The following is a 27849-nucleotide window of genomic DNA, read 5'->3' on the forward strand; positions in this document are numbered from 1 at the left end:
TTTAAAGAAACCATAATTTTGTGCAATCAATAAAACGAATCCTGTTTATTTGTATTATTGCACAAAAAATATAATATACTTTATGATTTCATGAACAGCAGACCAGTTCCTAAGTAAAAAAAAACTAAAAAGTTAACATTTAATCTTCCTAGTGGTAAGTTTCAGAGGTGACGAGTGCTGTCCTTAGTTTTTTATCTGGTAAATCTGTTGGCATTAACAAAAAAAACAAGATGTTGTTTGTTGACCAACAAAGAAGATGGAGGCAATTTCCCAAGGAGAATCAGTATAGAACTATAATTAAAATCCAGGAACAGCTGTTAGAATTACAATATAAACCCATTAAATATACCCTAGATATTCCCCTTCTTTGTTCATTATTCCTTTTCTGAGCTTGTGATTATATGACAGATACAGCGTTTTAAATGTACAATATAAACTAACAACATGATTGTGAGAAATACCAGAATGACATCCAAAGAGATAACATCAAAATACTGTGGTATTGAGCAATCTGTTTTTATGTATTTTTAATTAATCCAGATTTCAAATATGTTCGAATTTCATTAAAAAAAAGAGAGCAATATTTACATAAATTCTAAACTTTTCTGTTTTGGTATTAAAACGTATCAATAATACAACCATTTCAACCACTGTAGATATGAACAGGGAACAATAGATCATTAATTATGGATCAATGTTTCATTATTATCACTAATACATCAATGTCAAATAGGCCACAGTAGAGATGATCAGAAAACAAATGGTAGAATGAGCATTACTGTGGTGTAAGAGTGTAATGTCTTCCTTCATACAGATCAGATCATAAATTGATCACACGTGATTTTTAAACACTGACACTATATCATCCAATGTCAAGGGTAATGACTTCAGCTCGTTTTATTAAAAAGAAAGAAGAAAAAAGGGTGAACACATTTTCTAAGAGATATGGATAAAGGAAACATGAAAAAAGTGTAAATTCCCTTGGATGATGTCGTCATCTTAAGGACTATGAATGAATGAGGTTTAGGATAAACCTGAGACGTGGCGTGTAGTTTGAGCCACACTCACCTGCCTGATCCTTTATCACACACAAAAAGAGAATTGTTTCCTTTGATTATTAGTGTGCTGATCAAATCAGTTTTCAGAGACATTCTGTATGAAAGAGGCTGTATGAAAGAGAAGCTGATTTATTCACACCTTTTTAAAAATTGGAATCCACTGTGGAAAGAATTATCGAGTGTCATAACCAGAAATGCAAACTTGATTAACAACTGATGTCCTGTATTAAAGTTCAGCTCTAAATTGAAGTGAGCTTGGCATGTTCCTTTAAAACATGTCTATTCCCCTGCTGTTATTTCTGTAGATAAACATAAGAGATGAAGTGAATATAATTGGAAAATAATTTAATCCATAAAATGTGCAATTTGCTTATCCTTCTCATAGTCATTAAGATGCAATGATGCAAAGATGCTCTTTTATTAGATATTTCTTTAACATTTGCTTCACTAGCTTTTGCTTTTGATTTCAAAGGTAGAGAAATGTGACATTATCCCAGATCCAAAGTCTTAAGCATTTCATATCCAAAAGGGAAGCAGATTAATTATGCATGTGAGATCATTTCAGTACCAACACAGATTCGTTAAATGTTTTCCTCCGTTGGTGTCTATATGGCCACTAGTTAGGCAGAGATCCTGTTTCAATTTCATTTCCCATTATATGACCAACACAAAGTAGTTTTAGCCTCACTCTGAAAAGTTAATTCTGTACTTCTAAAGTGTCCACAGTACAACTATGTCTCTGAGAAACAGCCACGTGTGAGCACTGAGCGCAAACAACAAAAAAATAAATAAAACTATTGAAATTCAAAAATGCTGTATGTATAAGTTGCAAAAGATCTATCATTTGAAGCCTGTAGTGTGAGGACTCCCTCTTGTGGTTGCTGATAAATTAAGACAATTCTACAGATCTACAAGTGCGCTCACTCATGGATTTCTCTGTTCATTGGTGCAATTCTGTGGCACAACCAGGTGTCAGATAAGCTGGATTTTATGTCTGAGTTTTAAAGTGTTCTGAAAGCATCCACAAACCTGGAAGTCATGTCAAAGTGTGCTATGTTATCCATCTAGATGCCAACATTTCTATTAATAAAGAGTCAGTGGTGTAACACTCGAATCCCAGAGTAGATTCATGATACAAGGTAGAAAAAAAGACAAGGTTAAACCACTCACTCGCATCCCCAAAAATGTAAAGCAACATGCATTCTGAAACTTCAAAATGACAAAAGAGAGACAGAGAGAAGTCAAGCAGTTTCATATGAAAGGTGGCCATGATCATCTTTGGATTGTGTGTTGCTGGTACAGTGTGATGGCTGGTAGCGTTGAGTGTGTGCGAATATGCATTAGCGTGTGTTTGTGTTCTCAATTCATTTGTGAACACACAGAGGATTGGGGTTTTGTGTGTGAAGACAAAATTCAAGAGGCTCGCCTTTCACAGCCCTGAGCTGGTAAAGACCCTGTGTGTAGGGATCTGACATAGACATCAAAATGGGGTTGAATACCCCTCCTGAAAAGTAGCAAGAGTTCAAATGCACTAGGTTGGTCATTTAAGTCCGGTTTAGTCCATGTGTGACTTGCTCCTTCAGATGCAGGCTAGTGAGACCAGATCACATTATGCAGCACTTGCTTTTGTGGTTGTGTGGGTCTTTGAAACGCAGTCTTTGTTTGGGGCGGTACTTCTCTAAGTACGTCAGCTGCTTGCTGTTGATGGCGCCCCGGCGCTTTCTATGTGAAAAACGACAACAACAACAAATACCCATCAGTTATATTAATGTGTGATCAGTGATTTTTAATAATACTATAACTAATATATGTACATACACTAAGATATTCATGTTAAACAGGTGTTGAACTGTGAATACACAGCGGGTCGATGGCAACGGCATCATCATTGTCACCATTCTAAGTCATTAAGAGCTACATATATGTAATGTATATAAATAAAAAAATCATACATTATTTATCATACACTGAACAAAATTATAAACGCAAAACTTTTGTTTTTGCCCCCCATTTTTCATGAGCTGAACTCAAAGATCTAAGACTTTTTCTATGTACACAAAAGGCCTATTTCTCTCAAATATTGTTCACAAATCTGTCTAAATCTGTTAGTGAGCACTTCTCCTTTGCTGAGATAATCCATCCACTTCACAGGTGTGGCATATCAAGATGCTGATTAGACAGCATGATTATTACACAGGTGTGCCTTAAGCTGGCCACTCTAAAATGTGCAGTATTATCACACAGCACAATGACACAGATGTCGCGAGTTTTGAGGGAGCGTGCAATTGGTATGCTGACTGCAGGAATGTCCACCAGAGCTGTTGCCCGTGAATTGAATGTTTATTTCTCTACCATAAGCCGTCTCCAAAGGCGTTTCAGAGAATTTGGCAGTACATCCAACCGGCCTCACAACCGCAGACCACGTGTAACCACACCAGCCCAGGACCTCCACATCCAGCATCTTCACCTCTAAGATCGTCTGAGACCAGCCGCTGCAACAATCGGTTTGCATAACCAAAGAATTTCTGCACAAACTGTCAGAAACAGTCTCAGGGAAGCTCACCTGCATGCTCGTCGTCCTCATCGGGGTCTCGACCTGACTGCAGTTCGTCTTCGTAACCGACTTGAGTGGGAAAATGCTCACATTCGATGGCGTCTAGCACTTTGGAGAGGTGTTCTCTTCACAGATGAATCCCAGTTTTCACTGTACAGGGCAGATGGCAGACAGCGTGTATGGCGTCGTGTGGGTGAGCGGTTTGCTGTTGTCGACGTTGTGGATTGAGTGGGCCATGGTGGTGGTGGGGTTATGGTATGGGCAGGCGTATGTTATGGACAACGAACACAGGTGCATTTTATTAATCGCATTTTGAATGCACAGAGATACCGTGACGAGATCCTGAGGCACATTGTTGTGCCATTCATCCACGACCATCAAGTCATGTTGCAGCATTATAATGCACGGCCCCATGTTGCAAGGATCTGTACACAATTCCTGGAAGCTGAAAACATCCCAGTTCTTGCATGGCCAGCATACTCACCGGACATGTCTCCCATTGATCATGTTAGGGATGCTCTGGATCGGCGTATATGACAGCGTATTCCAGGTCCTGCCAATATCCAGCAACTTCGCACAGCCATTGAAGAGGAGTGGACCAACATCCCACAGGCCACAATCATCCCCCCCTACCCTCCACCAATTTTGCTACAAGGTGTTGGTGATGTTTTTTTAGGTGATGTTTTGTTAGCTGTAATGTATACTCACTGTCTGATGAACTGAATGGCATCCTCATATTTCATCCCGCTCTCTATAAGTGCCAGAGCCACCAGCACCGGAGCCCTGCAACATATACATACACAGATAGTGTTTAATACCAGGAAACACCATCACCTCAAACAGCTCTTGTGTGCACAAGCCCCCCAGAAACAATAGGCTTCCAGGAAAAGCAAACATTTAATTAACCCTTCTCAGCAAGGATACCACCTAATGGATGTGAGAACAGGTTTACAGTTATAGTATGTTAAATTTTTGTGTGGGGCAAGATGCATTATTCTACTACTTACCTTACCATCTGTTCATCACACAAAGCTATTGTATGGCTTCAAGACTTAATATAGTGCACAAGTCATGGATAAAAAATGTATGCTGTTTTTTTTGGTTCATCATTTTGGAGCTTGACCGCTCTTTTAAACATAATGAAAATGAATGGGTATTTGGGCTGTGGAAACCAATACATTCTTCAACTTTTTAGGGTGAGTATGAAACAGAACTTTCCATTCACTTTAAAGACAGAAAAAAATTTACAGAGCAGTTACGTCTTAAATGTCTTTTTTTTTTCTTTGAGAGAAAAACCCTGAAAGTCATTACGTGCAAATCCTAGGTTTACTAAAACACAATATATTTTTTTTTGAAGAGTGTTCCGTCCCTGTCAGAGGCTTTGTCTATTTTTACCATTTGCGTTCAGGGTCCTGACAGCTTTCAAGTATCCACTGTGCATCCCCTTCCAATGCGTAACAACACAAACTCAGCCTACTAAAGCAAACACTGGCTCCCTGTCAAAAACTGCTGAGGGCTCCCATAGGAGCTGGAACCTACGTCAGAGAGGGTGGTGCTTAACTTGTCGGCAGAAGCGGTCAGGGGTCAAAGTGGGAGGAGGGCAGGCAGGGTAAACCGGACTGTCATTAGCATACCACTCCTGCAGAACCACCGCATTTAACCGTCTAGCTCGACATTTTGAGCGCCGCAACTTAATTAAAGTCTGTGTGTTTTGACAGCTGACAAGATAAGAGGGCAACACTGACACTACACCAGAATTCTACACTGAAAAGAGATACAGAGGAGCAATTAAAAGAGCTGCTTATCATCAGCTTCCAGTTTCGTCTTCGGACATCAACCTTTGTGCCTCTAATAATAAACATTGATTAATATTGTGTGTTCGTGTGGACGGTTGGTTTTGGCACAGAGCGGTCAGGCAGAGAGAATGGGTTTGACCGGGAGAGGACGCGGGCCAAGAATGAGAGGCCTGTCGCTGAGGGGTATTTGGGGTAAAGCAAAAAAAAAAAAAAAAAAAAAAAAAAAAAAAACATTATGAGAAACCAAATGTAAACAGTAGAACTCAAACACAACACTAACACAAGCCAGCTTAAAGCTCTGCCAGATATATTACACAGTACACACAATCCATGATTGCATTCTGAGGGAAAAAGAGCAACAGATCCTGGGAAAGGCTGTTGATATGTTTGAGGATTTTTGTAAGAGAGAGAAACGAGCCACATAAAGCTTGACCCCTCAAATTCAGATGAGCATTTGCACGTCCAGAGGTGGGTAGAGTATCCAAAAACTGTACTCAAGTAAAAGTACTTATAGCAATATTTACTCAAAGTAAAATTAATCATCTTAATAGTTACTTGAGTAAGAATAAAAAAGTATCTAGTGTTACTTATCACTTACGTAAGTTTTAGTAACTTTGTGCTTGTCACTTTATTAGGTTTATTATTTCTATTTAGCTTCATTTTTAGTAATTAAATTTTTTTTTTTTACAAAAATTATGTTTTCATTTTATTTAATAGTAACATTGATCTGAACAGCCTAAATTCCAAAATTATTTACAAAATTCTAGACATCCTTGTGTTCTTTTTGTTGTTGTCGTTGTTATAATAGCATTTTGAAAGGTTTAACAAACCAGGTGTCTTACTAGACCAGTTTTCAATCAGTATAATCATTTACATTTACCTAGGTGAGTGTAACAGATACAATTGGGCAATATTTAGCCGCTAGGCAGGAGTGAGTTGTTTTGAGTTGCAACATAATTCATCACGGAATATTAGAGCAATTTTTTTTTTAAAAAGCACAGTTTCAGTGTGTGCGCACCACCGGTTTGATTAAGTTCAATTTGTTCCATTTTAACATACCACATAGGTGGCTATAGCCTTGGACTTAGCAGCACGTCTGTGATAACAGGATGAAGTGATGTGATGCTGTTCTCCTTCACTCACCGGCCCAGTCCGGCCACACAGTGCACAGCCACACAGCAGCCTGGATCCTCACAGAACTTATTCTTCAACAGACTAAGCCAGTCATCCACGATCTTAGTAGGAGGAGGTGCACCGTCATCGAATGGCCAATCCTGAGGGAGAGAAACAGAAGGATGAGTTCATATCTATTATAACTATACGTCTGTATGTTACCAAGGGAGGACTCACATAGAGAGACAAAATAGCAGATAAGAATGAAATAAATGATTCGGGTCACCACCAGCAGGTGGTGCTCTATAAAGCTTCACAGTGCATCATCTCAGATTCACAGCAGCTTGTGAATCCCTTTGATGATTCCTGTGTGATTTTTACAAGTTCTGCAACGGCAAACATGGCACGTTCACTCGTCTTGTCAACTCCAGCACTTCAATCAGATCTGTCACTAACAGCTCGATTTAACACCATGTGCAAGAGCTGAATCATCAGAAATATTATGTAAGAGAGAAACGGAATTATCACTAAGACATTGCATTCAATAAGCCGTTTTATCGAAGTCTTTACATATTTAAAGGGATGGTTCACACAAAAGTGTTGCAAAAAATACAATCTACAGAATATCTCCTTCATGCTCAGCAGAGAAATAAAAGTCAAACAGGTTTGAAATGACTTGGGGGTGAGGCAATGATAGGTGAAGTAACAATTTAAATATGTACATTTCTCATGTTCTTTACAATTTTATGATTTGACCTGTGGTTTGATAGTCACATGAGTGACAGTGAGTGTGACATAGTCTCTATGCTTCAGAGAAACATTCTGAGTTTTGATAATTGCGTCAACAGATCAGAACAAACACATTCAGTCTAAGCACAATCTGACTCACATGCAGATATCAAAGTTTTTTTTTCTTTCATGGAAGACTGAACCTGAATGATGTATTAAAACACAAATGTGCTGGGTCAAAATACACTGAAAAACAGAGCATGGTGTTCTGAATCGCTGCTTTCTCAGAAAAGGGGACATTTATAGGGAGCGAGTTGATGAGACCATTTTCTACGAGGACCGTCTATGACAATCTCCTGGTTTAAAAATAACATTTTAATCCACTAAGAGGTTAATAGGCCCCTCCTTGACTGGTATGTCAACAGTAGGCTATTAATTCCAGGAGTCCATTCCAAGATGGAAGTGCTCTGTACTCTTGCCAGGGCAAGAGTACCGACTCCAGAACCAGCAGTGTGGGGCCTAATTGTGGAAAATGCCCTGCCATTTTCCTTGAATCGGATACCTGCTATTCCTCCAGCAACTCGAGCCTCTGCTTACAAGAGAGCAGGAGAGGTTTGAGACACCTGTTTGCTGTCAACCACCACTTCAGTTTCATTACTTCCTTTAAAGGGGGTCTTGATTTTAAAACTTAAACTTTGGAGAAGTAGATACTGACATATTGCACACAAATGTCAAAACATCTGTTTTCTCATAAAAAAAAAACATGTTATTGGTTCATGATCTTTCATGAATTATAAAACAGTTTAGATGGCTGTTTTGGTATGATTTATACTTTATAGTTTTATACTTCTGTGAGACAAATGGGATCTGAAATGTACAAATCTACACTGAAATGACACAACACAACCTATCATCAAGTTAAGAACTTTTCTGATCCAACGGTGTAAAAATGTGGAGAATGATTGTTTAAATCCATCTGGAGTTGATTGAAATGGAGAGGAAATCCCATTCCATGTTTTGACCCCCTGCCAAGCCATTGCCTCATCACCTCTTACGAAGAGCAGAAGTGGGGGGAAAACCCCCCACAGTCAACAAACAAAAAAGACAGAACAAGAGCAAAGGAAGGTTAAGTTAAGCACCAAAGGAAAGATTCTCAGGTTGACTCGGGTTGAGAAGTGCAAATACTATGCCATTCAAATTATCGTTTGAACAGTCTTGACATATGAAATTCTATATCAATAGTGGGAGTTTGAGCAGGATGTTTGTCTGAACAATGGAAGTCACTTTTTAATTCTATTTTGCACCATTGCTAATGTGACAGCAATTACACATTTCACCTTTAAAGGTAAAGTATATATGTTTCTAAATTAATTTAAGGGGGATTTATTATTTATTAATGTCTTTGAAAAAAGTCTCACCAAAGCTGCATTTATTTAATCAAAAATAAAAATATTGTGAAATATTATTTCAATTTTACTAAACTGTAAAATAAAAAAAATATCCCTGTGATAGAAATCAGACTTTTCAGCAGCCATTAATCCAGTCTGTCACATGATCCTTCATATCAGAAATCGTTCTTTTGATTTGGTGCGGATCAATAAACATTTATTTTTATCAACAGTGTTAATTAAGTTTTTGTGGAAACGGTGATCACTTTTAAACGTTTAATAGAACAGAATTTATTTGCAATAGAAATCTTTTGTTACATTATAAATGTCTTTATATTGAACTTTTAATACAAAATTAATGCATCCTCCCTGAATAAAAGTATTCATTTCTTTTAATCTTGCTTACCTCAAACTTTTGAACAGTAGTGTAAATGTTTTCTCTTAATCTGAAAAAAGCTTTACCAAACTGTCTGAAAGACTTGATTTTGTAAAAAAAAAGAAAAAAAAGAAAAAAGAATTCTTTATATGACAGCATAAGTAAGCCATTTGTAAGTTTATTTCCTAGAAAAGTATAAACACTGTGGCTCTAGGGTACAATAAAAACATTGCTCTGTTTGTTTAAGTATCTTTACCAGCATGACAACAGCAACACTGGCTCAACCAATGGCATTAGTTTGGGGCAGGTCTATCAGTTTTGTTCCAACCAATAGCAGGCAGGGGAGTATTCTGCAAAACCTATTTGAAAATAGTCATTATTTTTGACATTCCGTTTTGTTACACTAGTGATACTGAAAGTACACATTTTAGCTTAAAACAGCTACACAAAAGCACTAAATCCTGATGAATGCATTCATGTTTTTAACAAGCTCCATGCTCTTTTGAAGGAGGGCCATGGACTGAAGGTTTACATCTTGTAAACACACAGCAGCAATGTTTCAAACAGGCTCTTTGTTTAAGAGTGTTTCTCTCTTGCGGAAACAGACTTTTCTCTTGATGGCACAATGGAGGAAGTTGATTTACATAACTGTGCTTCTGCTACACTTCTCATGCATGTTACAGTTTCTAAAAGTAAAGCCTGGGATGCACCAGAATGCTGGATAAATTCACAATGACCTCAGGTCAATCTAGGAGGCTTAGACAGCTACATTTCTCGAATTCTTCCAGAAGCCGAAGTGAAATATGTAGCATCATGTATACGTCTTATCATTTACACTGCAAAAAAATACTTTTCTTACTTAGTATTTTTGTCTTGTTTCCAGTCCGAATATCAACCATTTCTTAAATCAAGATGCATTTACTAAAGTAGTAAAATTACGTCAGATATTAAGTCTTGTTTTCTGGGGAAATAAATAAAAATGAAGTGAGTTTTTGCTTAAAACAAGCAAAATGATCTGCCAATGGGGTGAGAAAAATAACCTTGTTTCTATTTGAATTAACATTATTTTTCTTACCCCATTGGCAGATAATTTAGCTTTTTTTAAGCAAAAACTCACTTAATTTTGATTAATTCCCCCAGAAAACAAGACACAATATCTTATGTCATTTTACTCATCTAGTAAATGGTTCTTGATTTAAGAATTGTTAGATATATGGACTGGAAACAAGACAAAAATACTGAGTAAGAAAAGCATTTTTTGCAGTGTAATGAGCAGTTCAACAGAGTAAAAGGGCACAATGGTGTATGAGTCTTAATAAAAAGCTCAGATGGAGATAGATCAAGCTCCCCTCTGGCTGCCATGGTAACGGGGAAATGTTGACGAGCCAAACTGAAAACACATGTGGATGTTGGATTCAAGTAGATAAAAAAAAAAGGTGAAAGCAGAGAAAGATAAGATGTTTGGAAGAACGTTATGGGATTGTATCCTCAAATGCAGAGCTCTCTTCGGAGTACCAGACAAAAAAGCAACCTCATCTCACTCCACTTGACATCATATCACATGACTGGGCAGTCAATTCATACAGCATGTGTGTTCCAGAAATATAGAAGCGCTGCAGGGCTGTGTAGATGTGGTTTCTGCTGACCAGAACAAACCTCATCCTACATATTAATTCAGACAGTCTTTACTTGATGTCAGAGGAAGCCAATAACCTTCATTAAAGTACCACTAATTACAGTAGCATCACTGCAGTAAAGCAGAAGTGTTAATTAAAGTACAGATGGCATGGAGTGACACACTCATGATCAGGAAACTGTCCAGGATTATTACATTCAGGTGACAGTGAGTGTGACACACACACACATTCTAGTACAGAAGGTGCGAGATGAAAATGCATCTAAAAACAAAAGGCAGAAAAGCTAAGAAAATGATCAGTGCTAGTATTACACTGAGAGAGTCAATTACATAGTTAATCTATAGTTTCTAACTAACGCAATACAATCATTTTAACAGAAGAAGAAGAAGAAGAAGAAGAAGAAGAAGAAGAAGAAGAAGAAGAAGAAGAAGAAGAAGAAGAAGAAGAAGAAGAAGAAGAAGAAGAAGAAGAAGAAGAAGAAGAAGAAGAAGAAGAAGAAGAAGAAGAAGAAGAAGAAGAAGAAGAAGAAGAAGAAGAAGAAGAAGAAGAAGAAGAAGAAGAAGAAGAAGAAGAAGAAGAAGAAGAAGAAGAAGAAGAAGAAGAAGAAGAAGAAGAAGAAGAAGAAGAAGAAGAAGAAGAAGAAGAAGAAGAAGAAGAAGAAGAAGAAGAAGAAGAAATTATTTTCAGTCACTTAGGACAAAGTGGAATGTTTCCAAAAGTTAATTTGGAACAAGATTTTGGCGGCAAAGGATAGGAGGCGGCAAAGGAAAATTGACTTTAAAAAATACTTTACAGTAGACACTTATTTGTAGTATGACAAAGAAATACATCTCACCATGACAGTAATTCCGTCCTTTTCCAGCGGTGTCTTATCATAAGTGATTTCACACACACGCACTACTGTTGTTGCCCCATACTTCTTCAGATCCTGAGGAAACAAGCTTTTGATTTTGGAGGGACTCAACAATATTATTTGTATTACTATTACTTGTTGTATCTATATTTGTATATGTGCACTGGAAGCCTCAGTACCAAGGGAAATTCAGCAAAAAAAATTTATTGGCAATAAAGCTCTTTCTGATTCTGATTCTGAAAGCTCTTTCTGAACAGAGTACATTTAGGATTTTGAACTAATGTTTTTCATTTGTTCTTACTTGCTGTCCATTTATCTGCAGCAATGTATTTCACATCACAGTAATAAGTGACTCTTTCAGGGAAGAATGTTTATGATCTTTCTTTCCTTATCTTAAAATGATCTGTTGCATATGTTTCGATGGTCTCTCACCTCAATGAAGCTGCTTAACGTTGCATTGGTTGGGTTGTGCGTTATAAGGAAGCGCATGTTTTTGTAGCAGACCTCGACAGGAGCCGGACGGTTCATCTTGGTCATGCTGGTGTCCCTCCACTCTACAGAAAACACAGAACCCAGTCCGGGCCAGAATCCACAGAGCTCCACTCACAGTACGGCACTACTCTGACCTAGAGCAGTGCTACAGCAGATCACAGCGAAGGTGTCCGGGATTTGTAGGATCCTCCGTGATAAATCACTACAAATCAGTATATATAAAAATTAAAGCTGCCTTTCTGGGAAGTTAGAGGCCACAAGAGTCCTCCTTTTCAAACAATTTGGTTTCTTCCTCTTGATACTCTGGCAACTAGACAGGTGGAAATGTGTCCGGTAGCTAAATGCCAGGTGCCGCGATGCCAGTTAACCCATTTGGCGCACAACAAAGTGGTCAGTCAGAAAGACCAGCAAGAGAAGAGTAGAGAAGGCGTTTCTCTGGACATTCAGGGACAGATTCCGGGTGTATCCACCCGTGATCATGCGTTGCGATGTTGGGCGTGGCAGTAATCACCGCTGCCCTGCCGGAACTCCATTAACAAACAAGAAGCTGGAGAAGAAAGCTGTTAAGAGAACAAGACAGAAAGAAAAATTAACACATTTTAGACAATCACATACCAATCCATTCGTATACATATTCTTTATTTATAATTTAATAGGGGTGTCAATGTACATGTATTCGTCCCGAACCGTCAGGCATAGTCGGACAACGAATACAGTCAAATACGATCCACACTCCAATCCAGAAGGGGGGCACGAGCGGTAATGCAACAAAGTTTGCTAACCACCACAACAAAGAGACCAACCCAAAACAAGGGCGCTTCTCGATACCAAGTACACAAAGTTCGGTTTTGTGTCCCTGGTAGTTTAGACTTGCCAAGTTCGAATCAGGATTACAAACTCCAGAGGACAGGAGGACGCAAGTTTGGTGATTCTGCAAATGGTCAGCAGTGTTCTTGATAACGTCACTCACCTCGCCTTGGCTACTCCAATTATCTGTATATATACAATAAAACAGAAAGGTACACCAATATAATATAATATAATACACTGTACTCTTGCATTGTCAATACAAAATCTTGACCAAATAATTGATGTACCCCTTGATGGAAATAACATCACAACATTTATTTTCATCAAGAAGTCCAACAATTTTTGGTCAAGATTTTGTATTGACAATGCATTGCAAGAGTCAAGCACTTTGTCAAGTCTACTCCAGCACATCCCGAGGACTTTCCATGAATTTAAGGTCTGGACTCAGAGGTGCCAATTCATGTGTGAAAATGATTCTTCATACTCCCTCCCAACAATTGTTTCACAATTTGAGCCTGATGAATCTTGACAGTGTCATCCTGGAATATGGCCATGATGTCTCTTCCTACATATAATATAATACTCTTAGAGTTCTTTGGCAACTTCAAAACTAGTTTCAAAGAATGATAAATGATAAATGTAAAAATGTATGATAAATGATAAATGTAAAAATAAAAAATGTACGATGTAAATATAGAAGTTAAATAAAGCAACAGTCCAGGATATTTAAATGGACACATAGGTTAAAATAACACAAATATGTTCCTAAATCAAATTATGATGATATTTAATACATCAGACAAAGTCATAGAATTTCCAGAATCTGGCACATTTGAAGAAAGGTTTCAAATAAAATGTAGAAACGAGTCTTTAGACAAAGCCGAATAAAGCAAAAAAGAAATACATTTAAGGTAATGGATTTAGGATTTAAATGGACCAATAGTTAACTAAAATATATATTTGTAAATCACAAATTATGATCATGTGTATAATTTAATTTAAATCATTATCATTTATTCAAAATGTCTCGACACTATTACAAAAATAAATGTCTTTTAACATAATATTTTGTGTTTGACAGAAGAAATCAAATCAAACATGTTTCGAACTGCATGAGGGTGAGTATATGATGACAATTTTGGGTGAAAGATCTCATTAAAAATTAAACAGAGTGACAGAACACGAACTCAGAATTACACACAATAAACAGCAGAGGGTTTGACAGCGGCGCATACAGCGCTCACCTATGCCAACTTGTCAAACAATGACACAGAACATTTTAAAGACAGAACAACCATCTAAAATTCATATACACATGAAAAAAGAATCACAGCCGAGTTCAAAAGAGAAAGTAGTAAAACACCAAGAAACCTCAGTTACACGTCTTCTCCCCAATAACACGCGTGAGAAAATCATGCACAACGGTTCTGTCTGATCTCCCCCGTGACTCGTGAGAGTTGTTTCCCCCTTACCTCTGTGACAGGCTGCGTTCTGCTCGGGATTAAGCCCAGAGCTCTGGTGGGAACAGCAGAGAGTGAACAGTTGCAATCCGTAATAACCGTCTCTGTTCTAAACCAGTCGAGGCTGCCTTGGCTTGCCATATAACAGTGACAGAACACTCTGCTAATGTCACAAACAAACGCACTTGTAATGCTCTTAGGAGGAGCGGTGAACAGGTCCACCCCCCACCTCTTTCTTTCCATCACAATATTAAAAATAGCATGGCCAGTGAACCTAATAGGTATAACCACGTACACACGTCTTGTTTATGTTTTGCCATAGGCTTTGAGGTATCATACACACTTCATTCCCTGCTGCAACAAGAGTCTGAGGAAACTACTCCTGAGTTAACTTGACTGCCCTGTTAATTTAATAATATTTTCACAACATGACTGGGGAAAGAATATATAAATGGCAGCCTTAAAGAAATAATTCACCCAAAAATTCAAATGTCATAATCTACTCACCCTCATGTCATTCCAAAGCCATATGACTCAATTTATTTGTGGAACACAAAAGATGAAACAAAAAAAAAGTTAAAAAAAAGTAAAATAAATAAATCCATACAATGATAGTCCATGGGGTCCAATGCTGAACATTCTTCAAAATAAACTTTTGTGTTCCACAGAAGTCACGACATGAGGGTGGGTGAGTAAATTTTAATTTTAAGGTGGACTGCCCCTTTAAATATAAGGTCTCTGTATAGGTTAGGCTATATTTTTATAGGGGAAAAAATGGTGGAACTCATACAGTTGTAAGAAACGGGTCCTATACAGAAACAGGTCCTACACAGATCAGCAACATATTTGCTCAAGAGTGGACAGCAAAATTAGACAGCCAATTATTTCTTCATGAGGTTATCATTTTGATGCCTAAACCACATAAATCACATCATGTAGGACTTAACAGATAAGAAAACAGACAGACGGCCACCCCTATAGTTACCCTGCTACTCTTGTTGAGGGCTTATCTTGAGCCAAATCCTTTTACGTAAAGCTGGAAGGTTGGATAGGTCTCTCTGCCCAGTAGAGTGTGTTTTCAGGTGCTCTGTTGGCTCTGAGGTAAATATCTATGAATGTTCACTAATCTTTACTGTTGGCAGTGCATGGCACGCTTTAATTTGCTAGGTCATTTTTGTTCCTTTTTAGTTTTCAAGATGCCATCAGTATTTATGTGTCTAGCTAAAGAGAAGTTAAGAAGACAAAACATGGGCAGAAAAATAGGGTCCCCACATCATGTGTTTAGGGGAAAAAATTATTGCATCGATTCACAAATTTCAAAAATCGATATTCTAAAGTTGTACATTTTTTAAACTATACTCTACTAAAAGTTTATCACAATAAGCTGTGAAACAGGGCTCAATGTGGTGCTTGCGCCGCACAGCACAGATGCCGCTTGTCAGATGCATGCAATCCCGAATTCAGTTCCCTTTTACAGCTTATTGCTCTTGAATGGTCAAATAAAGAGTTATGTCAAAATGCACATCGTGTGAAGTATTCACACCAACAAATCAGATGTGTAATATCATATCTGTGCATGTGTTCTTAAAGGGATAGCAGCATAATTAACTTTTTCCATCCATTTCATTGTTAATCCTTAAAAAAAAAGAAAATCACTTAAGACTTTTGACTGGATGACTTTTGTATCTTTATTATTAGTCAATTTATATTAAAACTCATTCAGTGAAAACATTTGATTATTCAATTTCTGTAGTATTTCTTAAGACATGTTAAATAAAACTACTTGAAAAACTTAGTTTATTTAATTTGTATATTTTCTACTATTGTATTTGTCCTATTTTTTATTTATTTTAATTTTATTTTATAAATATATGTTATATTTTGTTTTATATTAGCAAAAGTTTTTTTTTACTTTTGTATTAAGGAATTTTATTTATGTCCTAAGAAGTTTTTCTAACCTATTTGTCTCAGGTCTGCCTTGCTTTATTACAGAAAACTACCAGTCGTGTGTGTAATTACTGCAGTCAGCTTAAATGGCATTTTTTCTATAATATTGGGTTGACAAAAATGGGAAGAAAAACTAAATAAATTTCAAGGTGTACAATTAATTTGGTGAATTTTTTTCTTCTAGGCTTATTAAACTGTCTACCGCAGTCAAATCTGAAAACACAAAACAGTACACTACAACCAAATCTATGCATGTATTGAATAAAAATTTTATTCAAAATCGAGAATCGATTTTTAATCAAATCTTGACCCCAATAATCGTTTTGAATCGAATCATGAGGTACCAAATGTTTCCCAGCCCTACTAGTTAATAAATACAGACTGAATCTTATAGCTTCTGAATTAACCAGACTTTGTGATCAACAAGACTTGTTTGTAAACAGGTTTACACAATAGGCACCCAGCAAAGTCTTCTTTCCCAGAAGTCCTGGCTTGACTTCAAAAAGGCCAATTAATTTCAGGATTAAATGCAAATGACATCATCAAGGGCAAGCGTTCCAAGTAATGAAAAAACAAACACAATGCATGACTCATCTGGGCCAGAACTCTCGTCATGGCAGAAAGTGCAGACTAGAACCAGAGTGAAAAAATCATACAGAAATATATTTAAGCAATAATATAGGCACTATGAATATGCTGTAATGAATACTGTCAAAGCTAAGGCAGCACATTTAACATTCTAGAACAATTTTAGAAAAAATTATTAATTTGGGAATTTAACATTTTGGAATGATTAAAAAAATATATTCATTCTAGAATTAAGAAATTTTTAATGATTAAAAAAAATAATTCTTAATTAAATATTAGAATAGGCCTATATTAATTTACAATAATTAAAAACAAATTAATTATGTTATGATTAAAACATTTTGCTGGAATTAAACATTCTGCAATTATTTAAAACAAGTTTTCTGACACTAAACAACAAAATAAAAATAATAAAAAATAAAATAACAACAAAAAAAACTAAATGCTTACACACCTAAAATCATACAAAAATGATAATATTATAAATTACACATGCTTAAAATTGAAATTCACAGTCCAGGAATCTTTCTTTTTTAATGAATGGGTGCCATTTCCTCTCGGCCTAATATGTAGACTACCCCCCCTCATCACTGCATTGATATTTAAAAAAAATCAAAGAAATGCGAGAGGTGGGCAGGCTATGACCTGGGCCTATAGGGTGTTATGCATGTTGATAGGAAGCTCAAATCACAGCTACAGAGAACAATCTGGAAATATAGAGAATCATCCACCGATTGTTTACCCAGCAGGCTGTTCTTAACCTGAACTAAGCAGATATTTATCAAACACTAAGACTTCCAGCACTCTCACACAATTATTTTATACAAACTACACTAATTAAAAGAGGAACAATAAGAGTCTCAGTCTCAGATTTACTAGAAATATCAGGGTTCTAATTAACTTGAGTTTTCAGGAAACTTCTGGAACTTAAGCTGCTAAATGAGGTCAACATTTATAAAAGGTAAGATGTGATATGGACAACTTCCCCTCTTCCCCACTCAGCTGTGCTCAAGTAACCCCTGTGCAAGGGCTCCCCTGACACGCTCCGCTAATGCCAATGGCCAGCAAATGCCACACTGGCAACATCAACACACTTTCTCGACTGCTGAGGTCATCATTAGTTTTGCCGTATGAAAATTTCAATAGGATTTTTTAAAGCCGTTTAAGATTGGATTAATTATCCAAAATGACCGTAGACATTAACACTCCCACACTTATATATTTTAGGATTCCTTTAGGACAGAGATGGGGTTTTAAACATTTGAAAAATGAGTTAAATGACAGGGTAACTACTCGAAGAGTACAGGAGGTGTACAGGATCGGAACAGGAGGCCAACAGGAGGGCATTGAACTCTCATTATGAGAGTTCAATGAACAGGTCTGCAGGTGTCTTCCTGTTGGTGCGACTGAACCTGTATTTGACAGGTGAATGTGAGTTGAGGACTGGGCTGGCTTTGTTCTTCCTCGGTTCTGCACTTGACTGGAGAGGAACTGCAGGGCACTAAGGCTCTCATGGCCACCTGTGTTCTAAATATACCTCTGCCAGCTGTCACCTATTAAATTTAGTCCGATCCGAAATGAAGAGGGTCAGGAGTTAAAGATAACTGGGAACTTGTTTTTAAACATGAGCATCCTAGCTACCCGGAAACAGCTACCCAGAAAGGTCTCGCATTTTACAACTGGATTAAATAATTAGCTGTGAGAAAATAATTAATCATACACACATTTCAATACCATGTAACTTTATAAGGTTGGACATCTGAGCACAGATTCCTAAGAGCTCAGATACCAGATGCCATACCCAGAATTTACTCAAATACTTAAAACAACATTTTGAAGAGGATCACCTCCTGATGCAACAATTTTTTTTTACTTTACAGCCACGTACTGATGGTTTTTCATAACACTAAACATCTGGTGTAAATCTATGACATTCAAAAACAAACGCCAAATGACAAAATCTGACCTTTGCAATGCGATCTTAAACTTTTTCTCATGTATTTGGCAAACTGACAACCAGCGTCACATTCCTTCAAAGATGTCCTAACGCAGAGGTGATTTGTATAAAATAAGATGAGCTCTCAAAGCTAAAATGTGCCTCCAACATAGTGACTCAACCCCAAATAGCACAGCCAAAACAGAATTTGCTAATATCATTTTAATATCGGCATTTGTCCGGTCAACTTTTTGCCCTCAATAGCTACAAGGAAGTTAGCTTATACGGAACATTTAGGCAACATTTGCATTATTTATTTGCAGACACTTTTATGCAAAGCAGTACATTAAGATACACATTCAAAGTGTGCCCTCTCATTCAAACTCATGACCTTGGCAAGCATCATGCTCTGCCAATTGAGATACATGAAACACCTAGAGAGAACCTTGTACTTATTTTAAAAACTGCAGGTTGTAAAAATGAGTGACATCTATTACCTTTAACAGCATGCAAAGATCACGGTGCACTGGGATAAGGTCACCATGACCAAAACAAACATGCATGCTGGTTAGAGCAAGAAACAAAACTGGAAGGACATGGGCTGGTTACTTTTCCTATAATAAAGTGCATTCGTGATAGGCTTTGAACATTCAAAATTACTTCAGAATCTTAAGAAGTAACTCCACCTTCTCACAACAGTCCAAATCATACAGATTCAAAGTTTGTATTTGTTTTAAGCAAAGAGGACAATCTGTGATGTTATAGTCTCGTTTGGTTGAAATGTTTTTTTGCGGTTCAGAGTTGAACTTGAACATATGATGTGTCTAAATTTTTACTCTGAAATTGATGAGTCTTAAACGTGCATATATACATGTTGCTCTGCATGTTAGCGTGGGGTGCAATTTGTTATCAGGCATAAAATACACGTAAGGAAACGCTTAAGGGGCAAAACTATACCACATGAAAAGGGCTCAATGCTTTGATTTTCAGCAGACAATGCACACATATGGTATTAACAAAACAACATGGAGAGCTGAATGTAAAACTCAATTTCAGCATTTTAAGACGAAGGCAAACATAGACAACTGACAAAATCATGATTCGTATCTCCACAAAATTAGAAATCGCATTCTAAGATATTCAATGGGTGCCATTCTAAACCAGAGAAAACCAACTTATATTTTGACTAAGATCAAATAAAAACAGGTTCTTCTCATTCAAATATGATAAAATCTGAGGAGGGGTGTTTCCAAGATGTGAAGGTTTGTATCTAGAACTGGAGGGTTTTTGGCCACAGATTGGAGATTTCCAATACTTCTCAACTTCACAAGGCAATTTCCAGAGAATAATCAATAACATCCGCTGGATTTCAGAGGACAATTTCCGTTAACTTCATTAAAATGTTTTGTAGACTACAAAGATTTGTGCCTATGTATTGGTGTGTGTTCTCTATAGCAACATATCTGTGATGTCACAAGAGATCTGGGGTTTTATCCTTATCCCTTCTGACCTGCAGGACCCAGTGTCCCTCATAACAGAAGAGAGTTATGAGCAGTGTCATAATCCCTATAAGAACACTGAGATCATCTTCTCCTTTCCAGTCACATGACCCATTCAAAACACAAATCAGATCATTCCAAGCAAGTTCTAGAACAGGTAATTTCTCCAGAAAGAAAGGGCTGGATAAGTTCTCAAGAATGTAGCGAATACATCACTTTTACAAAGCTTTATTAGGGTCAGGCAAAAAACAGAGATTCTAGGGAGAGGAAAAACAGAGACAGATACAGCACGTACGTGCATGCTGGGGAGGCTCCCTGGCCACCACCTATCGAAACTCGACTCTTTTCCAGCTGGCAGACCACATTTAAGCAGTCTCCATGAAGATTCCTCCACGCCTGGTGTTCAACCCTGCAACTGAGATCAAATTTATATATAGGAGAACAAACGCTGTATTATGGGTGTTGAAATTAATCGTTGCATCGCAATGCGTACGATTTTGCATCGGTGCAGTAATAGAACATAATCGATTATAGCCTACTGACATTTCTCTGTCATTCGTCACATATACGATTCTCACGCTAGAGTTAAAAAGGCGGAGGGAGGCGAAACACAAAAGTGAGCAATAAAAAAATGCACCCTCTATTCTAAAATTGACAGCGTGTGAGCTCGAGTGTGAGTGTGTGTGTGTGCGAGGCTGCGAGCATGTGTATGCGTGGGTGCGTGCAAGTGTGTGTGCATGCGAGTCGAGTGCGAGTGTGTGTGAACGTTATTGTAACTTAAGTACAGTTGACATATTCATGCGCTTTTAGTATTTACTAGTGTTTGTTCTAAATGGTCCTGTCGTCTGCTGTGTTCAGAATTAAGTTGTGTTTGATGTTTGCTACATTCAGGAAGTGTACTTTCTTGGAGCAGATCAAATAAAAAGGGAGTTCATATCTGACTGCTTGTATTCATTCATTGACGAAAATGTAGGCATGTGCAGTAATATTGAAAAGTGAGGATGCAACGCATTGTGATATCGAATTGAATCTTTGACATAATCGTTATCGAATTGAATCATGAGACCAGTGAGGATTAACACCCCTACGCTGTATACACTTCAGCAAACTCATCTGATTGGAAACGGTCATAAACATATTATGACATTTTTAGAGAACAACATGCTATGAATCAAAACAAAATAAAGAACCTTTGAAATGAACACTTAATGAGAGATTTGTCTAGTCTGCGATGGGACAGGTTCTTTTGGTATACAATTGACCAGACCTCATTCAAAACCCTCAGCATCAGTGTGACATACAATTAGCGGAGTTCAAAGCATGTAAACACTTGGAATGGAAGTCACTCCATCAATGGCATGCTGCCAGGGAATCCTTTGTCCAGTTTCTAAATGTAAACTGTAGCATTACATTACAAGTCAAGGGAGATCAGTTTTTGCAATAAGGGTTATTTTTGCTCATTCTGAGATCTCCTCTTTTATGAAGTGACATGGTAATGATGAAAAGTATGGGAAGAAAAAAATAATTTCAATGTTTTGTGATCCAGATAAACCACTCTGAAAGGAATTCAAAGATTATTGGTGTAATGTAAAATATTTGCATTTAATATATTTTTTCCTCTACCATTTTATGTAGGGGCTCTGTAACACTGTTATTGTCTCCAACACAAAATGTTATAAACATTAAAATGATATATATATTTTCTGGCATATATAACAAATCTAAAACCAAAGATTTTAATATAATAATCTGCAAGATTATCAGCTAGATAATGTTACCTATCAGCACAATTTGCAACAATACTGAATTTTAAACATTTATAGAAAAAAAAAAAGAGTTTCAATTTACAAGACAAACACTTGCACAAGACAAGATTAGTGACAGGAAGATTCAGTAAACACAGCACTGGCTTGACTAGGAAAGTGAATGTTCTGTCTACTAGCCTCACATTGGCCCTGGATAAGGGGACCATCTTTATTATTGATCCCTGCCACATCTAGGCTACCTACATTAAAAGCAATGCCCAAGTCGAACATCCTATCAAACAACACTCAAACCCATTTGGCAAACCTGTCAATCACTGTATGTCTCTCGGAAATCACTGGATGTTCTCATGGACTCTCCCAAGGATAATAGAAATAACTTTAATCTTCCAGATGGGTCTTAACGAGCCCCTTTGGGTGTGCCCTTAAGAACACGTCCTACTTCTCCGGGTCCATCTCATTCTGAGAGCAAGAGTCCAGTGACAGCCCCATCTGTCTACTGCCACTCAGCCTGCACTGAAACATTTCACACCATCACTCTTACTCCAGACCTGCGTGAAAGACACCAGACTCAACCGAGATAGTCCCACATATGCGGCCAATGGAGAAAGATCAAAATCGCACACCAAAAGGTCAGGAACTTGATCTCCTAACAGTGCTATCAGGACTTGCTGCATTTAAACACCAGGATTCAGATTTGAGTTAATAAAGATAATGATATGTTTAGTATATGATATAAAAATAACTGGTTCATAAGAGTTAGGCTATGCGTCGTTTAGGGCTCAGACAACACTGGTCACGCTGTATATTTTTAATTCACAAAATAGAATGGTTTCAAATGACTCAAAAAATGTGTTTACCTGTTCATGAAAATCAATCACACTTCCTGACACTCTAAAGACTCACACACTAATTCACATGACAGGTTCTACGTGCATTCATACACTCTGGATGGAGCAGTATAAACACTGGCTCTCTCAGGGGTCACCATGGTTCCAGGACAGTCGTTTTTGGCTAAAGCTGCTGGTGCATAATCAGATACTTGTTTAGATTTCAGATGGATTCATATCTAAACAATTTGAATATGAGCACAGGATGACATTAACGTACTTTACGTTTACTACAATCGACTGTCCAAGATGCATGTTCCTGTGGAAACTGCATGGGAAGTAAAACTGTGGAGAGGATTCTCAGTACCCTGGGATATCTCTCATGATATATCACCTCAAAATCAATTTTTATTTTAATTTTATCACCTCAACACATGATAACTATAGTTTATATACTGGAGCTCAGAGTCTTCCCTACTACCCTGTCGACCACTGTTTGTTTTTTTTATTCCCACATAAGAAAGACACGTTTGTAGCAGAACTCTATGAGATCCCCACAGGAAGCATTTCCCTTCATTGTGTCTCTGTACACTGGCCACAAGGAATCTCCCGGGACTGCTCAGACACCAGCTTGTGCTCCATCTCTCTCTCTCCATCAAGTTTGTTCTACTCTCTCTTTTTGACTTTTTGACCACCATGTCTCTATTTCCCTGTGAGGCATTTACCGCCCTTTTCCCCTCAACTACCCCAAACACATGAAGCCACACACAGTCTCCAGATCTCCAGCACATCACCTGAGGAGCAGCGGGATAATTATGGAGAAATCACATTAAGAGAGCAACAGCGTATAGGCCTAACTAAGGCTAACTAATTAATAATATCTATAAATTTAATGTCTCAAGACATGCACTCTCAGAGGCAACTTAAGAAAAAGAACAAATTGAGCATAGCATAAATACACACAGGCAGCTAATATATGATGTACTTCATAAATATAAATACACTAAAATGTTGGGGTAAGATTTTTAATATTTTGTAAGAATTCTTTAAAATAACTTCTCTAATTTAAATATAGGCTATTTTAAATTCTGAATTACTCCAGTCTGTATCACATGGTCCTTCAGAAATCCTTATATTACTTAAGAAAAAATTCTTATTAGTTATTATTGTCAATGTTTAAAACAGTTGTGCCACTAAATATTTTTGTGGGAACCGTAATAAAAAAAAATTCTGGATTCTTTGATGAATAGAAAGTTTAAAAGAACAGCATTTATTTGAAATAAAAATGTTTTTAATCAATTTAAAGCGCCCTTGGTTTATAAAAGTATACATTTTATATATATTTATATAGGCCTATATAAATTCTCACTGACACTAAACTTTTGAATGTTAGTGTATATAAAAGATACTCTGAAGCCAATGAGGTACAACATATTTCTCAGCAACATCCAAAGCTTGTTACTAAAAGGAAACCAAATGCCCAAATCTGGCATCTGTTCTCTCCACCTTTGTAGCAACAAATATAACACATACAGTAGATAAACCGCTTTCCCATGAAGTTGCCAGTGTGTCCTACTTCTCAAATATCGTTTTTAACATCTTTCTGAAATCTTTTTTTTTTACATCAAATTTCCATGTCAGAAATGAGGGTATCAAATGGACCCCCCTAAAAATGGCCACTTACACATTTTATAATGAATAAATCGAAATTACTGATGGATAATGGTTTCAATGAAGTCTGAATGCATCCTTGACCCCTTTGAATGTGGTTTCAGTGATTTGAACATACTCTGATCACAATGGATGCTCTTACACCAGTATTTAAGGTGGTCAAGTCCAATCCGATTGTTATCCGATCACTGATAACGCCTTATTCACACTACAATAAAAGGTTTCTATTACAATAATGTGTTCAATGACTGTGTGTATGTGTGTGTGTGTGTGTGTGTGTACGACACTAGCCATGACTGTATTGTGCTTTCTGACCCCAAAGAGTGACCTTAAATGCCAGTTTAAGAGAACGTGGACAACTGTTCCTTTGGGAATCGCAGCATAACCCTTTATTTGGCAACAGTGCACTTCTGAAACCTCCACTACTTTCTCCCCCTTTTCGCCTCTTTATGTGGTTGTCAGACAGCCAGAAACTATCAGGCTCCGGTAAAGTCAGATGAAGCCACTCTGATTGACAGGCAGAATTGCAGTGGTGGAGTCCTGTGGCTTATTCCTTCTATGAAACTACAAGAATTATGCAGCAGTGAGTAACAGGTTTCTAAGACTCCGGTCCTGCGCGACTTTGTTCTCAGGGAGGAATTCCCAGCAGCAGGCTTCAGTAAATGCATGCTGGGTAAATGTCACATACCCTTGGGGGCCGACTTTCCTCGAATGAAGAAACTTGCTTTGATTAGACCCACTGCGTTTCGGGTTGAATAACAGAAGTCAGCCTCTAATAAAAAAACACAAACTATAGCATCTGTGTTGAAGTGGAAAAAAGACAGGGAGGCAGAGGTGGTGTTAAAATAATGGGAAACATAAACAGAGGAAAAAAAAGTGAAATCAAAGAAAACATTAACACCCCCACCCCTTTATAATCTCTACATTTCTTACAAAGCTTCCAACTTCGCTCACTTTTTCCTAATAAAAGGGGAGTAACACACTTGCCGTGGAGGAAGCCACCCCTTGCCCCATGGTGGCAGCTTACGTCAGCGGTTAAACTTCAGTGTACAGAGCCAAGTAAAAACTCTTCCAACATTCCATTATAACAGGGCCGGTTTGGTGACCTGCTGCTTGGAGTGCACGGCAGGTAGGAGGAAACCCATCCCAGGCTAACCTCTTCCTCTCTGACTGATTAGAGGTGGGTTTACCCTTCTTGTTCGCACCTATAGGGCTTTTCCACTGCAGCAGAGGTTGTGTTGGGGCACAATGATTGCTTGCTTATATGAACAGGTAGAGATAATGGTAGCAAATCAAATGAACACCGTAGGAATAGCAAGCTCACTTGCAAGTTCAAAGGATCATACCGTAAAGTTATTTAAAACTAAGTCTAGACTCAAAGGAGAGCTCACAGACAGCATTTATATATCACCTGCAGCTAAATACCAGACCCACGAGTTGACCTTTTCTGCAAATTTCTCCCTTCATTAGAAGTGTCAGGAACGTCTTTATCACGACTATCCCTTCACGCACAAGTACAGAGATTGTGTTCGCAAGCCAGTTTTAATATTTAAAGCATTTTGCTTGTATTTGTATAATTTTTCCACATTTATAAGTTGCTTAAAAGACTGTTAAATGAATAGCTAATGCATAATTTGTTCAACAACAAGATTTCAGGTTAACATATGTACAAGGGGAAAACATATATCTTATCCCCTAATTGGGAACTACAGTTTACCACCATTTTTAATCATCTTTCATCTTCACTCTCATTTTAAAGAGATAGTTTACACAAAAATTACATTGTCATCATTTACTTAACATCAGGTAGCTCCAAATCTGTATGACGTTCTTTCTTCTGTGGAAACATTAAAGATATCTTGAAAAACAGCCATGCAATGGAAGTCAGTGGTCTCCAAAACTATTTCTTTATAATATCTCATTTTGTGTTCCACGAAAGGAACTACATAAGGGAGAGACATCCTAAATACTGCATGTCTAAAAGCTGTAATAAAATAAATGTTATTTCAAATAAGTTTTAGATGGGAGTTTGGGATGTCACACCACAGGGATATTTCACCACCCAGCTACATGTAAACAGATTTTTTAAAAAACGTTTCCACACTGAAAGCATGCCAACTGATGCACTCAGATATCTTGTATACATTTTTTACAGGCTTGTATAGCCTACGGTTTTACAACAACTTAAGTTATAAATAAACCAAAAAGCAAAAGCACCCGAAATGCTCCTTCTGTGCCAAAGCCAACAAAAAATAATAGAAATCTTCAATACTTGAGCTAATGGTTCATACAGACCACACCTCGGCAACGACAGCATAATATCCACTTCTTCTAGCAGCGTTTAATAGAAACAGTCAGCGACAGCAGTGAAGACATACTGAAACGTACTTGAGATAACCTGGTAGGCTACAAGAGAGCTCTTTAATCTGGGAACTCCTTCCTGAGAACACAAATCGCAACTATCTAGAACTGAACCACCAGGTTGTTCGAGTGAAATGAACATAACAGCTTATATGCAAATAATACGTGCATGATCATTAGTGAAGGTTTACAGACTTCAGCGCTCAGGGACAGATACCACACCAGACAAAGAGACCACACACATGCACAAGCCGCGCTTGATCACAACTTGTTGCTTTATTGTGCTACTGAGTTAAAAACAGAATCAACATTCCACTTTAGCAAAATAATATTCATGTACGTCCAAAGTTAAAGGTTTTCTTTTGCTTTATGGATGGATGCTGATAGTGATAGGCGTCCAGCTGTGTCCCATTCCATACACAAAGCGAGTTGACTTTCTAACACCGAACAAAGACACGTTTATTACCTGACAGCTCCTCAATTATTAATGTTAATATGAACACACAAGCTTAATATAACGGGTGCTGTGTGAAATAAATACCTCCAGTCCGTTAGCAGCGCGCTAACGCTAACAGCCCCTCAACGCTTTTGTTCTGAAAACGCCGGTAACGTTAGCAGACGACCACTTATCTTGACAAACGAACTTTCCACATTGCGTAGAAACAACACGCACCGCATATGTCGGGTATTGACAAATATGTGTGATGTATTAAATATGACAAGTTATTGATTATAACAGCCCCAAAACTATGAGAATATTCGCTCAGCGCGCGCTCTCCACCGACAAAAATACGTGTCGCGCGGATTACAAGGGCATACCTGATTTCACAAAGCTGTTAAACACATAGTTTTGTCTTAGTAGACGACTTTCTGGTCATTTTCATACAGCTTTTTCATACTCACAGATTTGTCAGACTCGCTCCATGTGATTCAGTGTGTATCCGTGTGTGTATGGGTGCGTGCGCGCACGCAAAAGCGGAGATTCCCC

General features: G+C 37.6%; 1 protein-coding gene across 2 annotated transcripts; it reads right to left on the reverse strand.

Moving 5' to 3' along the window:
* Positions 1-872: 872 nt before the first annotated feature.
* ptp4a3b (protein tyrosine phosphatase 4A3b) lies at positions 873-27849 on the reverse strand. Of its 2 annotated transcripts, none has more exons than XM_077215855.1 (6): positions 27765-27849; positions 11937-12556; positions 11487-11579; positions 6552-6682; positions 4321-4395; positions 873-2780 (listed from the first exon to the last, which is right to left on the reverse strand). In XM_077215855.1, the coding sequence occupies exons 2-6, from the start codon at positions 12039-12041 to the stop codon at positions 2663-2665; spliced, it is 522 nt and encodes a 173-aa protein (XP_077071970.1). In that variant the 5' UTR covers positions 12042-12556; positions 27765-27849; the 3' UTR covers positions 873-2662. The 2 variants fall into 2 exon arrangements, with proteins under 2 accessions (XP_077071970.1, XP_077071961.1); XM_077215846.1 differs by lacking the exon at positions 27765-27849 and adding an exon at positions 14279-14518.

The sequence above is a fragment of the Siphateles boraxobius genome, unplaced genomic scaffold (genome assembly GCF_051911475.1).
Source record: "Siphateles boraxobius isolate OS27281-9 unplaced genomic scaffold, OSU_SipBor_1 12, whole genome shotgun sequence".
In the NCBI taxonomy this organism is placed as follows: domain Eukaryota; kingdom Metazoa; phylum Chordata; class Actinopteri; order Cypriniformes; family Leuciscidae; genus Siphateles; species Siphateles boraxobius.